Source organism: Raphanus sativus, chromosome 4 (assembly GCF_000801105.2).
Source record: "Raphanus sativus cultivar WK10039 chromosome 4, ASM80110v3, whole genome shotgun sequence".
Taxonomy (NCBI): Eukaryota; Viridiplantae; Streptophyta; class Magnoliopsida; order Brassicales; family Brassicaceae; genus Raphanus; species Raphanus sativus.
The window spans coordinates 1,616,901-1,630,352 of NC_079514.1; the positions used below are offsets into that span (position 1 = coordinate 1,616,901).

At 40.0% G+C, this 13,452-nt stretch overlaps 4 protein-coding genes across 4 annotated transcripts; 1 reads left to right on the plus strand and 3 right to left on the minus strand.

The window, feature by feature from the left end:
- Positions 1 to 61: 61 nt before the first annotated feature.
- LOC108849696 (CBS domain-containing protein CBSX2, chloroplastic) lies at positions 62 to 1,845 on the minus strand. Its single transcript, XM_018623286.2, has 8 exons — positions 1,498 to 1,845; positions 1,328 to 1,415; positions 1,171 to 1,235; positions 1,012 to 1,060; positions 710 to 765; positions 482 to 597; positions 355 to 412; positions 62 to 251 (listed from the first exon to the last, which is right to left on the minus strand). The coding sequence occupies exons 1-8, from the start codon at positions 1,696 to 1,698 to the stop codon at positions 177 to 179; spliced, it is 708 nt and encodes a 235-aa protein (XP_018478788.1). The 5' UTR covers positions 1,699 to 1,845; the 3' UTR covers positions 62 to 176.
- Positions 1,846 to 2,379: 534 nt separating this feature from the next.
- Positions 2,380 to 5,886, minus strand: LOC108852411 (probable E3 ubiquitin ligase SUD1). Its single transcript, XM_057008604.1, has 8 exons — positions 5,242 to 5,886; positions 4,519 to 5,166; positions 4,230 to 4,441; positions 3,839 to 4,147; positions 3,595 to 3,752; positions 3,349 to 3,512; positions 3,115 to 3,261; positions 2,380 to 3,041 (listed from the first exon to the last, which is right to left on the minus strand). Exons 1-8 carry the CDS (start codon positions 5,851 to 5,853, stop codon positions 2,631 to 2,633), a joined length of 2,661 nt encoding a protein of 886 aa, XP_056864584.1. The 5' UTR covers positions 5,854 to 5,886; the 3' UTR covers positions 2,380 to 2,630.
- A 247-nt stretch (positions 5,887 to 6,133) lies between these two features.
- On the plus strand, positions 6,134 to 8,169 carry LOC108849932 (protein IN CHLOROPLAST ATPASE BIOGENESIS, chloroplastic). Its single transcript, XM_018623531.2, has 10 exons — positions 6,134 to 6,271; positions 6,462 to 6,545; positions 6,633 to 6,707; positions 6,800 to 6,842; positions 6,931 to 6,988; positions 7,092 to 7,247; positions 7,324 to 7,386; positions 7,464 to 7,558; positions 7,642 to 7,723; positions 7,806 to 8,169. Exons 1-10 carry the CDS (start codon positions 6,196 to 6,198, stop codon positions 8,061 to 8,063), a joined length of 990 nt encoding a protein of 329 aa, XP_018479033.2. The 5' UTR covers positions 6,134 to 6,195; the 3' UTR covers positions 8,064 to 8,169.
- A 370-nt stretch (positions 8,170 to 8,539) lies between these two features.
- On the minus strand, positions 8,540 to 9,902 carry LOC108849060 (caffeoyl-CoA O-methyltransferase 1). The gene is made up of 4 exons (XM_018622564.2): positions 9,710 to 9,902; positions 9,400 to 9,624; positions 9,177 to 9,308; positions 8,540 to 8,995 (listed from the first exon to the last, which is right to left on the minus strand). Exons 1-4 carry the CDS (start codon positions 9,833 to 9,835, stop codon positions 8,702 to 8,704), a joined length of 777 nt encoding a protein of 258 aa, XP_018478066.1. The 5' UTR covers positions 9,836 to 9,902; the 3' UTR covers positions 8,540 to 8,701.
- Positions 9,903 to 13,452: the final 3,550 nt, after the last annotated feature.

Genomic DNA, 13,452 nt, shown 5'->3' on the forward strand with positions numbered 1-13,452 from the left:
AGTAGACTTTTTGTGAGAAAATGTTTTTTTAAGTAAAAAATTGCTTGTGGAGGTGGAAAGATGAGAGGGCATAGTTACACATTTTTTATATATACTTTATATCAAATGGAATCAACAGATTTGCTATTTAACTATATGGCAGAGAATGAAGGGCTCTGCTCTACAACTGCTGCTGGCTAGGTTGAGTTCTCGGTTTCCCGCTTGATCTGCAGTGCAGCCCTTACAACGTTCCCCCTTGTCAGGATCCCAATCTTTGTTGTCACCAATCACAGAAAAAAAAAAGACCAAGATCAAATCAGATTTAATATCAAACTAAAAGAAGAAGAAGAGATTGTTACTGAGAGATTCTCTCACCAGTTTTCCATCTGAATTCACGACTGGTAATCTTCGGAACTTCGTTTCCAGTAGCAACCTGGAGACAACAACAAATGGTTACAGCTCTTTGTAAGAAAATTAGCTTGCAGAAATCAAAACTAATTACCTGGCAGCATCTTCTAAATTGGTGGAACCACGGACAACCAGAGGAGAAGGCGTCATCAAATCTCCAACTACTTTTCCATGTGTCTTGCTTATCAGCTTCTGGAGTTCGTTAAACGTCTGGTACCAAACACACAAGTCCAAATATCATACAATTTTCACATGCAAATGTGGGGACAAACACTAGTCCTCTCTGATATATAGCAAACATTATGGATAAGTAGAAACGTACTTTCCATGAACTGTCGACGTTAGGGAACATGTTTGTATCATTTTGGCTGCTGCGCCCTATAATTCCAAAAGAACAGAGATGTTAAGTTTGCTTCCCCCAATAAATATCCATAAACCGAACTAAGCAAGAGAAAACTATGTGCCTGCCAGCAATACTAAGATCCACCTATAGTCCAGAATTGAGATCATACTAAGATCCACCTATGTTCGAATTAAACAATATCAAAACCATAAACTTTGGTGATGCATAACAAAAGAGAACCAACAGAAATTTTTTTTTTTAAAAACATGTATACATATTACCAGAAATGGAGTCAAGTGCAAGCAAGTCGTAATCAGAAACAACCCCAACCTACATGGCAAAATTAGAGAAGAGGAGTAAGTACGATCTCATACATACATATACACTATGGCTAATCACTCGCTTCAGACACAACACAATGAGAAAAATAAAAGAGATACCAGATTCCAGTCATCATCAATCACAGGCAAGCCCGTGACTTTCTTCTCAACCAGAAGTTCCAATGCTGTTCAAATGAAAAGAAAAAAAAAACAGATTATAGAGGAGATTTACAAGGAAGGAAGGATTGTTTTCATCTTTTAGCATACTAACTCTTACCATCATCAACGGATGTTGTGGGCTTAACAACATGAAGATGCTGTTTCCCTGTCATAAAGTCACCAACCGTGTAACTCCCGTTTTTACCCTGAAACCCCCAAAAACAAATCTCACATGATCAATCAACCCAACCAACCAAAGTTTCGATTTTTAAAGAAGAAAGCACTCACAGGAACAGAGTTATTAACGCCTGAAGGAGCAGCGAAGACTGCAGAGGCGGTGACTAACGGTGAAAAAGCGGAGCGACGACGAGAATTAGAGAGAGGAGGAGGAAGCGAAGAAGAAGTGGGAACAAGGCATGGATTGAGTGATGAAGTATGTAATGGAAGTCGCGGTATGGGCAGAGAATTGGACAGAGAGATCGAACCCATGATAGCTTATCCTCTGTTTCTCACGGATCCCAAGGCAAAGAAAACAATTTTTGTTTTTGTGAGAGAAACAAAAGGTTGAAACTTGAGAAAGAGGGTGAAGATGAAGAATGTGAAGAAAGAGAGCGTTTTGATTGGGTGGTAAGAAAAAAGTCGACAAGTTGGTGATTGGTGGGGACAAAAACTACATTTCATTTTTCTTTCTTATATGGTCGACTGGTCGGTGCTTTGGTTTTTTTTGTTTTCCCACGAGAAACCCAATTCGGAACCCACTTTTGGCTTTAACCGTTGTTTGATTTTTATGTCGTGATCGTTGTAATCAGATGTAATATCTAGAGAGGAGAACATGAGAATAGTCCGTCACACTAATATAAAGTTCACAAGTTTTAAATTTTTCTTCAAATATTACGGCCAGAAGACAAAACTTCAAAAACCGCGAATGTCTTCTAATTGTCACATCAACACACTAAATTTTAGACCAAAGATGTTGTAATGTGCTGGAAATAACAAGAATCCTGATATTGCACACCAAAAGCAATGACAAAGACTTGAACCAAACAAGAGAGATCCAACCATATTTCGCCACAACCTATGTAAAGATCCTATCTACTAGAGCCAATCAATCAAGAAACAATAAATCTGTGTTTTGCTAAGACCATTCATCCAATTTGATCCACTTTTCCTTGTACAATAAAAAGCTTCTGTAATTGGAATAGTTCACCGCAGTGATTCATAGATTATAAGTTAACATATACCGATACTAATAAGATTTTACTTGCTAAAACTACTATATTTAATTAGATATATACAGTGGTGTTCCATTGGAACGGCTAGGGACACTAACACATTTTTATATTGGCTCTATCCGTCACATAATCTTCTTCCTAATCTTCTTGCTAGATTGCACGTCTAAGTCTCTAAGTCCACCATCTCGCTCACCTATCTCCTGCAACTTCACTGCTTTGGCTTTCCTTTATAGCCAAAGCAGCTTCCTCCCCGGAGTTATGGAGTCTCTGACCAATGATATAACGATCATCACGGATCGAGTCGTGAAGGTCTCTGAACCAGACGTGGCATCTTTTTGCACAGAAGCACAAGAGGCTCGCCGTGAGACAACCTATCCAAGCGAATCTGTAGACCGCCGAGTTCACAACTAGCGGACATCCGAGCATTGGGAACACTCCTCTCGCCAGGACATAAGGAACGCATAATGCTGTTAGCAGTTTCATCACGATCGGGAGTACAATCTCTCTAAGTACCCATAACCCCTGAAGCCTTGAGAATCCATCTTCTTTTACTCTCTCAAACTTTGCTCTCCAGCTATCATCCACTATCTGAAGCATTACCTGTCCATTGTTGTTGTCTTTCAGTGACAAGATATATAATATTTTCTATACCGTGGGAAGGAAACATACTTACCAGTCTAGTCCATATATTCGTAAAGATGAGGCCAAGAGCCCAGTCTTGATACAGGAGAAAGACAGGGCTTTCATCTACTGGGACTCTTATTGGGACAATCACCAAAAGGTCAAACAGAAGTCCGATTAGTACCGGAATGATAAGAACCTGTTCAGTAAGAATCAAAGAGTCAAGTGAGTTTGGAGTGTCTCAAAAATCTGATAAGAAGACAACAGTATACTTGGCACTACTTACCCATATGCCTAAAAGCACCGAGCTCTTGATGACAATCCCACACCATTTCCATATTTGACTAAGCAAGACTGAACTCCTCTCTGACTTGACATGCTCAACAGCACACCTGGCACTAGATATGGTAGTCCAAAAGGCATACGTGCCAATGAAGAAAGCATACAAATCTACAAAATTTAGGAGGAGATTCTGTTAAAATTTTGTATCTGTTTGAAAAGAATATGAAGGAGACGGTCATATATATATTACCATTGCATTTGATGCCATGCGTTATTGGGAGAACTGGGATGGCATTAAACAGAGTACGACCAAGAGAAACTGGTACAACTATCAATGTAGAATGGACCAGAAGAAGAGTAACCCATGCAACAAGTATAAGAAGGATTATCCGGAGCTGAAAGTTGTACCTGTTAAAAAAAAAAAAAGCTTCATTTAATGGTAAACTCTATAAACCAAACAAACAATTCTTCACGGTTATTTCTGAAGAACTTACTCTTGGAGGAGACTTCTGTTTGGGCCATCAGCGACTGGAAGAGCAGCCACGGCCATGTCAGGTCCACCGACATCCAATACTTGTTCTATGTTCTGTCCTGGTTCAGCATTTCCGTTGTCCTGGCCAGCGTTATCCTCTGGTTTTGGCAAGAGGAAGTCTGTTAAACCAAGGGCCCAACCGACGCATGTGAACCAGCAGCGTAGAAGGGACACAACTGTGGTCTCGACTCTAAAATGCTCGATGATAAACGGTGTGCAAATTGTAAGCAGGACAATGCCGGCAGGAATCTCAGTGAAAGGGTCCGATACACTGTGTAGATGCACAAGTTAGGAAAGACACAGAATCTCCAAAAAAAAAAAACAAAAAAAAAGGTAAAGACAATGTTTCTTACGATATGTCGAGAGGGAAGATTGAAGGAGCCATCCATATCGCAAGTTTAGATGGTAAAAACACCAACAAGACAATCCAACTCCCATACTGTGCACCAAAAAACAAAGCATCCCGAGCAAGCTTGTGTACTGGATCATAAATATAATATCGGATTGACTCATCCTCATCATCTTCGGGACCATAAAGGATATACAAAACTTCAGGGCGAAGAACCTGCAATTGGCACTAAACTATCAGAGGAAAAAAAAGCTGTTTCTAGAACAAAATTATGAGCAGGGGAAACACTTTACCTCTCGAAGAAGGTTCTCCAATATTAATAAATACCAGTCGTACATGGCTCCAACAACCCAATGAACAAGTGAGCTTGCAAGTGGAGAAACTGATAAAAACTCTAGTCTGTAGGACATCGTCTGACCAAACATCATAACCGTGCAAACATCTAGCCACCACCCACACATCAGTGGGAAGACCCCAAACATGACAACCACAAAAGAGGCAACTCTGAATCCTACTCTCATCACTACCAAGAACTGCCCAAGGAGAGGTGACACAGTTTCTCCTATCCAACCGATCCCATAAACTCCCCCAACGGTCAACGGCTCACCCTTGAAATACCGAATCACCGCAGTGATCCCGAGGTAAAAGAACACCAGAAAGACAATAAACATGTACCCAACACTCAGAGTTGTTACATCGTAAAGCGTCGATGAGAGACCAGCAGCAACAAATAGTGTATTATTGATTGCTCCACTCAATTCACTTCCATTGACTTTTAATTTCAACATTTCTGTGAGCTGACCAAACAGCCCATTCGAGACAGCATTCAGCAGCACATTGTTCAGACCAGTAGTATCTGCAAAATAGTACAATATAACACGTCCAAGTGTGAAGGGCACAAAGATGACAGCACCAAGGAATAACAAATTGCTGGCCAGAACCTGCAAAAGTAATACGCAAATAATGACAAAAAAAAAATCCACAGGAGGAGAAATAAATAAACAATCAAAACTTACACTAAAGGCATTCTCAACCAAACGAAACAACGGACCATCCATCCCAACCACCTCATACAACGAAACTCTCAAATGCCTAAAGTAACCCCTCAACGAAGTCGCTTCACAGAGAACGAACATGATACTCGCCGATAGTACAAACCCAAACAAACAATCAGCGGCGGACACGTGGCTTAACAGCAGCTGACCAAAACACCGAAGGAAACACAATCTCCACATCCAAAAGGTAACGAGAGGAACGGCGAGAAGCCAGAGCGAAAGCACCAGACTCAGCCGGGGAACACGGCTGCTGCTGCAAGCTTTCACCGCGGCACCAGCAACGAGCTCGCGAAACGGGAGCCTCGCGGGAGCGTTCTCGGCGTAAAGCGGCGAGAACGAGAAACTGTGCTTGCAGACCTCGCATCGACGACGAGATCTGGAGTAAGTAAGCCAGTGAAGGAGGCAATCCTCGTGAACGAACTTGATGCTCCCGCTGCAAGCGCACGGATAACGAAGCGGATTGTCCGCATCATGATCCCCTGGGATTCTGCAAATCCTGCAAACCTCCTCCTCCTCATCGTCTTCATCATCAATGTGTATCGATCCTTTGGTCGTAGCTGTTGCGTAATCCATGGTTGTTGAGTAAAGCGGTTAAGGCCACGTTGAGAAAGGGGTTTAGGGTTTATATTTATCCTCATCGTATTTTTGTTTTGGTACAACGTGTATTTTACGACCCGTGATACGCAAGGGCGTAAAATCTGTTTCTGAACTAAACCGGAATTTGTAAACCGAAATTGATTTTCCCACTTGTTTTATTTATTAACGGTTTTTTTGTCGGTTAGACGTCTTTTAACATTTGGGTTTGGGCCGAAAAGAAAACAAAAAGCCCATATTGAAGCCCAGAACAGATCAGGTCGAGAGTATATGGAGGAGAGAAGAGAGAGAGAGAGATAAGGAGGAGGAGGAGGAGGAGCCATGAGTTCGCTGTTCACTCCTTTCTCTGCTCTCCCTTTGCGCCATACCAGAGCTACTGTCTCCTGTTACTCTTCTGGTATTCTCTGGTTTTACTCTGCAATTTTTATGTGAATGGTTTATGGTTTGTGCTTGAGCTTGTCTCTTTGTCTTAAAAATTAATCTTGGTGGAGACAACAGTTAGTGAATTAATGTGTGTAATATATCTCCAAATGTCACATTGGGATGTGGACTTACTAGTAGATTCTTTGTTGTTGATGTTGTTTCAGGGCATGTATCATTTATCAAAGATGTAGCTGTCACTGAACCTCCAATGCATCTTCAACACTTACTCAAAGTTCTTCAAACAAGAGGTTTATATATATAATAATAACACAACAGATATGCAAGTTCTTGTTACTGATTCATCGTTATACGGAATATGTGTGTTTCATGCGCAGGTGAAACCATCATATCTCCTGGAGCTAAGCAGGGACTCATCCCTCTTGCTATTCCGCTTTCTAAGGACTCTTCCGGTAAAAAAAAATTAAACATTTGATCGATTCCATTAGCCCTTTTCTTAGAAGCTTATGCTTACCTTTGTTTCGCTTGTTTATTGTCTAAGTAGGCTCTGTTACTGCGCTTCTGAGATGGCCTACTGCTCCACCAGGGTATAAACATTTTGGTTTGAATCATTCTTGGTAACTCTTAAATAAATGTTCTTGAAATTAAGTTTTTTTTCGTTGTATCCAAGAACAGAATGGATATGCCTGTTGTTGAAGTTTGGAGGAGTGGTGTCCGGCTAATAGCTAGAAATGTAATGTGATCATCACATTCTATTTCTGTCTTTTTATTGAGGATTAGTGACTTATTTTTATTTCCATGAGAAAAGAGTATAATTTACAGTGTCCGATATTCAGGTAGATGAGTATATTCACCGGATTCTTGTTGAAGAAGATGCTCAAGAGTTGTCAGAACTTTACATTGCTTCAGCGGAGGCAGGCGAGAAGCTTTACAAAAAGGGTGATTTTGCTGAATCTCAGATTGATAATCTCGATGTCTATGTCTTAAAAAAGGCAAGCCTTCAAACAACCCTTTACAGTGAAAGATATTATGTACACCATAGTGAACATTATTGTGGTGTTTGTATAGGTTGGTCTGTTTCCTGATGTGTTGGAGCGAAAAGTGTTACGGCATTTCGATGAAGGAGATCATGTAAGATTCTTTTAAGCATATTATGTCTCTGAATCTCACTTCTGAAACTTTTAAGAGACTTCTTTTTCTTCTGGAAGGTTTCAGCTATGGTGACAGGAGAATTCTACACAAAGAAAGATCTGTTTCCAGGATTTGGACGGCCTTTTGTATATTATGCAAACATACTGCAGAAGTTTGTAACTTCATCAACTCTCAGTTTTCTTATTTTTGAAAAAATGACAGAACACACTTATCTCTAAGTCTTCTTATTTGCAGGGTAGGACGCAATTCAGAAGCAAAAGAATCGGCCAGAGTAGCACTAAAATCACCGTGGTGGACATTAGGATGTCCTTATGAGGCATGTCAAAGTTATGATACATTTTTAAAGGGTGAATGTGGCTGTGATATATAGTATTATTTTACTATTTGAGAACATGCAGGAGGTTGCTAGTATTGCACAATGGGAAGATGAGCAAATCGAATTCATAAGAGAGAAAGTGAGTGATGAAGGTCGTTTTGAGGATTTGAAGAAAGGTAAAGACCCAATGCAAGTTGCTGTGGATGTTGCCGCTTTTCTCTTGGACTTGGCATCTATTGAAGGAACATGGTCTGAATCTTTGCCCCATATTGCTAAATGTTATGAAGAGGCTGGATTAAAGGACATATCTAACTTCATTTTGTACACAGATGACAAATGAAAAAAAAACTCTGTGTTGTGTAATGATACAAGATTCTTTCATTGTAATAAATATCAAAAGTTTTGGTTTCTAAAGAAAATGTCTTTAATAGTGTTATTAAACTAAATATTCTTCTCTCTTTTGACAAAAAGGTCTAAAGCAAAAAGTATTCATCTTTTTGTTTTGAGTAATTGAGCTGAAACCACCTAACATGTGTGTAGTATTTCTAATAAAATTTCAGACTGCTGACCTAATCTTCCTACTTTGGTTGTTTTCTTTCTCTCAATATATATTAATATATCATTTTTAATTTGGATCATGTTCCAGTTTGACAATTCCAACAGCCACCTATCAGCAAATGAAAGTTATCTGATGATTGGTTCATTCAACAACCATTATGTCTATTAGTATGCATATGTTCTTTAAAGTCTATTTAGAAAACATAATGACTGGTATCTTCTTTTAGATGTTTATCATATAGAAATGAACAACAAACAAAACAAAAGGTAGGATGCATCATTTCTTTGTTCATAAAGAAAGTATAAAGCAAAGGAAGAATAATAGAGATAATACTTAACATAATACATAAAATGGTTGGTGAATGAAAGGTACAGAGAAATTGAAAGTAATCAAAACCAACACTCAAAAGTGAGTATCAATCAATTGATCCGACGGCAGATAGTGATTCCATCACCAACAGGGAGCATGCAGATCTCAATCCTAGGGTCAGCAGCAAGAGCCTTGTTAAGCTCAAGAACAAAGTCTCTGTAGTAACGAACGTACTTCCTCATCGGCGCATCAGGAGGAGCCACGACGGAACCGTTCCACAGAGTGTTGTCGTAGCCGATCACTCCTCCAACTTTCACAAGATCGATCAAACGTTTATGGTAGTTGATGTAGTTGTCTTTGTCAGCATCAACGAATATAAAGTCATACGTTCCATGGTTCTTCTCCTGCACCCATCCACACAAGATATGTTAATTAACATCACCAACCATAGATTTTCTTCCTTATATGAAAAAGGAAACAAATATGTTTATTCAGAAAATCCCATCCAAATATTTTAAAAATCATAATTAATTAATTTGGCCATAATGTGATTATTGTAATATTTTTCCGTTATGTTATGCTTACGTCAGCAACGAGTTGATCAAGAACAGGAAGAGCAGGGCCTTCCCTGAAGTCGATCTTGTGAGCAACGCCAGCTTTCTCGATGATCGGTAAACCCAACTCGTAGTTCTCTCTGTTAACGTCCATAGCAAGAATCTGAAGATAAAAAAAGATTAAATTATTAACTTCATTTTCAGATCATATTGTAAAGAAAAAAAAAACAGAGTAAGGAAGAAAGATGTTTTACTTTGCCGTCTTCAGGGAGAGCAAGAGCGGTGGCGAGGAGAGAGTAGCCAGTGTACACACCGATCTCCATGGTGTTCTTGGCGTTAACGAGCTTGATGAGCATGTTGAGAAACTGTCCTTCGTCTGCCGATGTTGTCATTATGTTCCAAGGGTGTTTTGCCGTGACTTCCCTGAGTTCTTTCATTGATTCTGGTTCTCTTGGATACACACTCGTCTCCAGAATATACTGCATGTTGTTAATTTTAAGATTATGTTAGATTATATTGGACTGGATCAGAAACGGCAGCGTTTCTTTTTGAAATGAAACGGACCTGGTAGAGATCGTCGCTCTGTAAGAGACTCTTGTGACCGACTTCTTGGTGTCGGAGATTCTGAGATTGCTTGTCTTCTCCATTAGTAGGAGATGTCTTCGTTGCTTCTGTTGTTGTCGTCGACATCTCTCTGTATTTTGTTTTGTTTCGCTTGTATTGACGAGTATGTTTTTTTTGGGTGATTCACACAGATGGCATTAGAGATGTATATATAATAAAGGAGAAAATGAAACCGGTTCTACCGGTTCAGTGAAATCTGGTATTGTGATTCCCGGTCCGGGGTTGGTGAGGCTCTCCTAACACGCAATTGGTCCGTCGCTGTCTTAAATGGGTCCTGACGCTGCGGTGGGCTTCAAACATACTTGGGGTCATAAGTCATAACGCCGGCGTTATTGTTTGGCTTGGTTTGTGACACAAGTGGTCAGTTAAATGTTTGCTGCACAATAGCATTATGTATTTATTATGTCTGGATTTTCATTTTCCAATTAGGCTATGAATAGATAATAATGGGTATCTTAAATAACTTTAAACAAAATGAGGTCTGTTTTTTTTTTTTGAAAAAAGGGCTTTTAAGGGGTCTGTTTTCTGCATATAATTAATTTATAAGAAAAGAGATAGACTTGGTGAGTAGAGAAGAAAACCAAACCGAGGGGAACAAAAAGGTGGATCCAACAACTCTCCTTCTGCATTTGTGTGGTAGGTGAACGTATTCTTGGAGTTCCTTATAATCATCTTTCCTTTTATTCTTTAATTTTTTTTTTCAACAATACATAATAACCAGGAATTGGTTATGAGTAACAACACTTTAGCAAAAAACAACACTTTTGGTATTTCCACCATTTGTTTACGTAAATTTTTATAATTTTTAGTTTACAAAGCTATGGTCGAGATGCATGATAGAAACTGTCATGTGGTTTACCAAGCTTATTATGTTGATTTTTTCTGTGTTGATTTACAATGGTACGGTGGATCCAACAACTATATTGATTTTTCTGTTACCTTTTATAAAATATGTCAATTTTTGCCAATAATTTATTTTTGGAAATATAAGTGTTAGACTAATGGGCCTTAATTAATTTGTCTTGGCCCATCTCTAATTATCCTGCAACAAAGAAGAAGTCGGTTAGTAAAAACGGCAAATACGTTAAGGCAAATACGTAAAGGAAATTTGCCATATTACTTTACAATAGAAACTAGGAACTTCTTCATGTATAAATAGGACTTGATAGGCTCATAAGTTAATCATCCAGTCAAGAGAGCAATAGAGATTTAACGAGAGATAGAGATCAAAGAGTTGTGATTTCATCTTTCAAGCATTGTATTAAATCTCAGTTTGGTTTATTCTAATAAAGAGAATACGTTTTGGTCGTTCTTGTTCTAAAGCTATAAAGCACAAGCAAGGTTAAATCCTTACAAGTGGTATCAGAGCAATCCGGGTTACGATTGCTAGGGTGCTTTAACAGAATGAGGAACGAGAAGTACGACAGGATTGATATAGATCGGTTCGATGGGACAGGAGACTTTTCGCTATGGAAAGTTCGGATGTTGGCTCACTTTGGTTTCCTAGGGCTAAAGGAAATCCTAACTGATGAGAAGCTTCTACAGGATCCACCAGTCGTCAAGGAAGAAGAGGAGGTTACCTTGAAGGACACGGAGAAGGAAGAAGCAGACAGCATCCCGACCATTGATCCCGTTAAGCTCGGGAAATCGGAGAAAGCAAAAGATCTCATTGTATTGAACGTGGGAAACCAAGTCTTGAGGAAGATCAGCCACTGCGAGACAGCTGCTGCGATGTGGACAGCCCTCAACTTGCTGTACACGGAGACGTCCTTGCCAAATCGCATCTACCTGCAACACAAGTTCTACACATTTAAGATGAACGATTCTAAAAGCATAGACGCAAACGTAGATGACTTCCTAAAGCTAGTAACAGACCTAAACAACCTAAAGGTGGAGGTTGATGAAGAGGTTCAAGCGATACTACTACTAAATTCAATGCCTCAACGTTATGACCAGCTCAAGGAGACCCTCAAGTATGGACGAGACACTCTCAAGATCAACGAAGTTACCGGAGCTGCACGATCTAAGGAAAGAGAGTTAACGGAGAGTGGAAAACTCTCAAAGTCTCAAGATGAGGGCTTATACGTTGAGGATAGAGGAAGGTCATCTGATCGGGCTAACAAAGGAGGGAACCGGAACTGGAAAGGTAGATCGAAGAGTAGACACGGACGATCTAAATCAAGACCTAAATATGATAAAACCAATAAGGGTTGCTTCGTATGCGGGAAGGAGGGACATTGGAAAAGGGAATGTCCGGAGAGGAAAACGCATAAAGCTGCTAACGTAGCTGCAGAGCCTAAGCAGCCACTTGTACTAACAGTTAGTACACACGACAGCGACTCGGAATGGGTCATGGACTCAGGTTGTTCTTTCCATATCACACCAAACAAAGATGTGTTGTTTGACCTAGAAGAATTCGAAGGAGGGAGAGTTCTAATGGCTAACAACACCCACTGTGATGTAAAAGGTATTGGTAAGATCAGGATCGTGAGACCCGACGGAACCGTAGTGGTTCTTAAGGATGTGAGATACATGCCGACTATGAGCCGGAACTTGATATCTTATGGGATGCTCGAACGATCAGGATGCCATTATGAAGGAAAAGACTTTATGATCAGGTTCTACAAGGACGGGAAGGAGGTCATATCAGGGAAGTTCAACGAAGGTCTTTACTATCTACAAGGGACAGTGTCCAAAGGAGAAGCTAACGTGTCTAAAGCGGCGATCGACAAAACAACTATATGGCATTCTAGACTGTGTCATATGAGTTTAAAGAATCTGAAGGTGATGGTAGAAAAGGGATATGTACCGAAGAAAGAAGTGGATAAACTTGAGTTTTGTGAGACATGTGTCTTGGGAAAATCTCACAAACAAAGCTTTCCAGCTGGGAAACATACCACTAAGGAGATTCTCGAGTACATACATTCAGATTTATGGGGAGCTCCATCAACACCAGAAAGTCTAGCCGGTTGCAAATACTACATAAGCTTCATCGATGATTTTTCACGCAAAGTTTGGATCTACTTTCTTAAGACGAAAGATGAAGCCTTCAGCAAATTCGAAGAATGGAAGGAAGCAGTAGAAAATCAAACAAAGTTGAAGATTAAGTGCTTAAGAACGGATAATGGCCTTGAGTTTTGCAATCAGAAGTTTGATAAACTATGCAAAGACTCGGGAATCAAGAGGCACAAGACTTGTCCGTATACTCCACAACAAAACGGGGTTGCGGAACGGATGAACAGAACAATCATGGACAAAGTTCGATGCATGCTCGTGGAGACAGGATTAGGGCAAGAGTTTTGGGCCGAAGCTGCTTCAACGGCCACGTACGTGATCAACCGATCTCCAAACTCAGCGATTGATTACTAGCTACCCGAAGAACGATGGACAGGTACCAAGTGTGACTTAAGTAACCTTAGAAGGTTCGGGTGCTCCGCGTTTGTTCATAAGGTTCAAGATAAAACAAGTCCAAGGGCTATAAAAGGAGTATTTGTGGGATACCCGTTCGGTATTAAAGGTTACCGTGTGTGGATGCCAGAAACTGGTAAGTGCGACACCAGTAGGAACGTGGTATTTAACGAAGAAGAGTTATACAAGCACACAGAACACGCCAAGAAAGACGCGGAAGTTGCGAGCATGGAGAATAAAAGAAAAGAAAACCGAACGAGAAGAGTGACGTTCAA

Coding starts and splice junctions, on each gene's coding strand:
- LOC108849696 (XM_018623286.2), bottom strand. CDS start 1,698: ATGGGTTCGATCTCTCTGTCCAATTCTCTGCCCATACCGCGACTTCCA. Junction 598..709: donor ACGTCGACAGTTCATGGAAA/GTACGTTTCTAC, acceptor GTTTGGTACCAG/ACGTTTAACGAACTCCAGAA. Junction 413..481: donor AATTTAGAAGATGCTGCCAG/GTAATTAGTTTT, acceptor TGTTGTCTCCAG/GTTGCTACTGGAAACGAAGT.
- LOC108852411 (XM_057008604.1), bottom strand. CDS start 5,853: ATGGATTACGCAACAGCTACGACCAAAGGATCGATACACATTGATGAT. Junction 4,148..4,229: donor ATCTTCCCTCTCGACATATC/GTAAGAAACATT, acceptor GCATCTACACAG/TGTATCGGACCCTTTCACTG. Junction 3,513..3,594: donor GCATGGCATCAAATGCAATG/GTAATATATATA, acceptor TAAATTTTGTAG/ATTTGTATGCTTTCTTCATT.
- LOC108849932 (XM_018623531.2), top strand. CDS start 6,196: ATGAGTTCGCTGTTCACTCCTTTCTCTGCTCTCCCTTTGCGCCATACC. Junction 7,387..7,463: donor ATTTCGATGAAGGAGATCAT/GTAAGATTCTTT, acceptor TTCTTCTGGAAG/GTTTCAGCTATGGTGACAGG. Junction 7,559..7,641: donor TATGCAAACATACTGCAGAA/GTTTGTAACTTC, acceptor TCTTATTTGCAG/GGTAGGACGCAATTCAGAAG.
- LOC108849060 (XM_018622564.2), bottom strand. CDS start 9,835: ATGTCGACGACAACAACAGAAGCAACGAAGACATCTCCTACTAATGGA. Junction 9,309..9,399: donor CTCTCCCTGAAGACGGCAAA/GTAAAACATCTT, acceptor TTTTATCTTCAG/ATTCTTGCTATGGACGTTAA. Junction 8,996..9,176: donor TTGATCAACTCGTTGCTGAC/GTAAGCATAACA, acceptor GGATGGGTGCAG/GAGAAGAACCATGGAACGTA.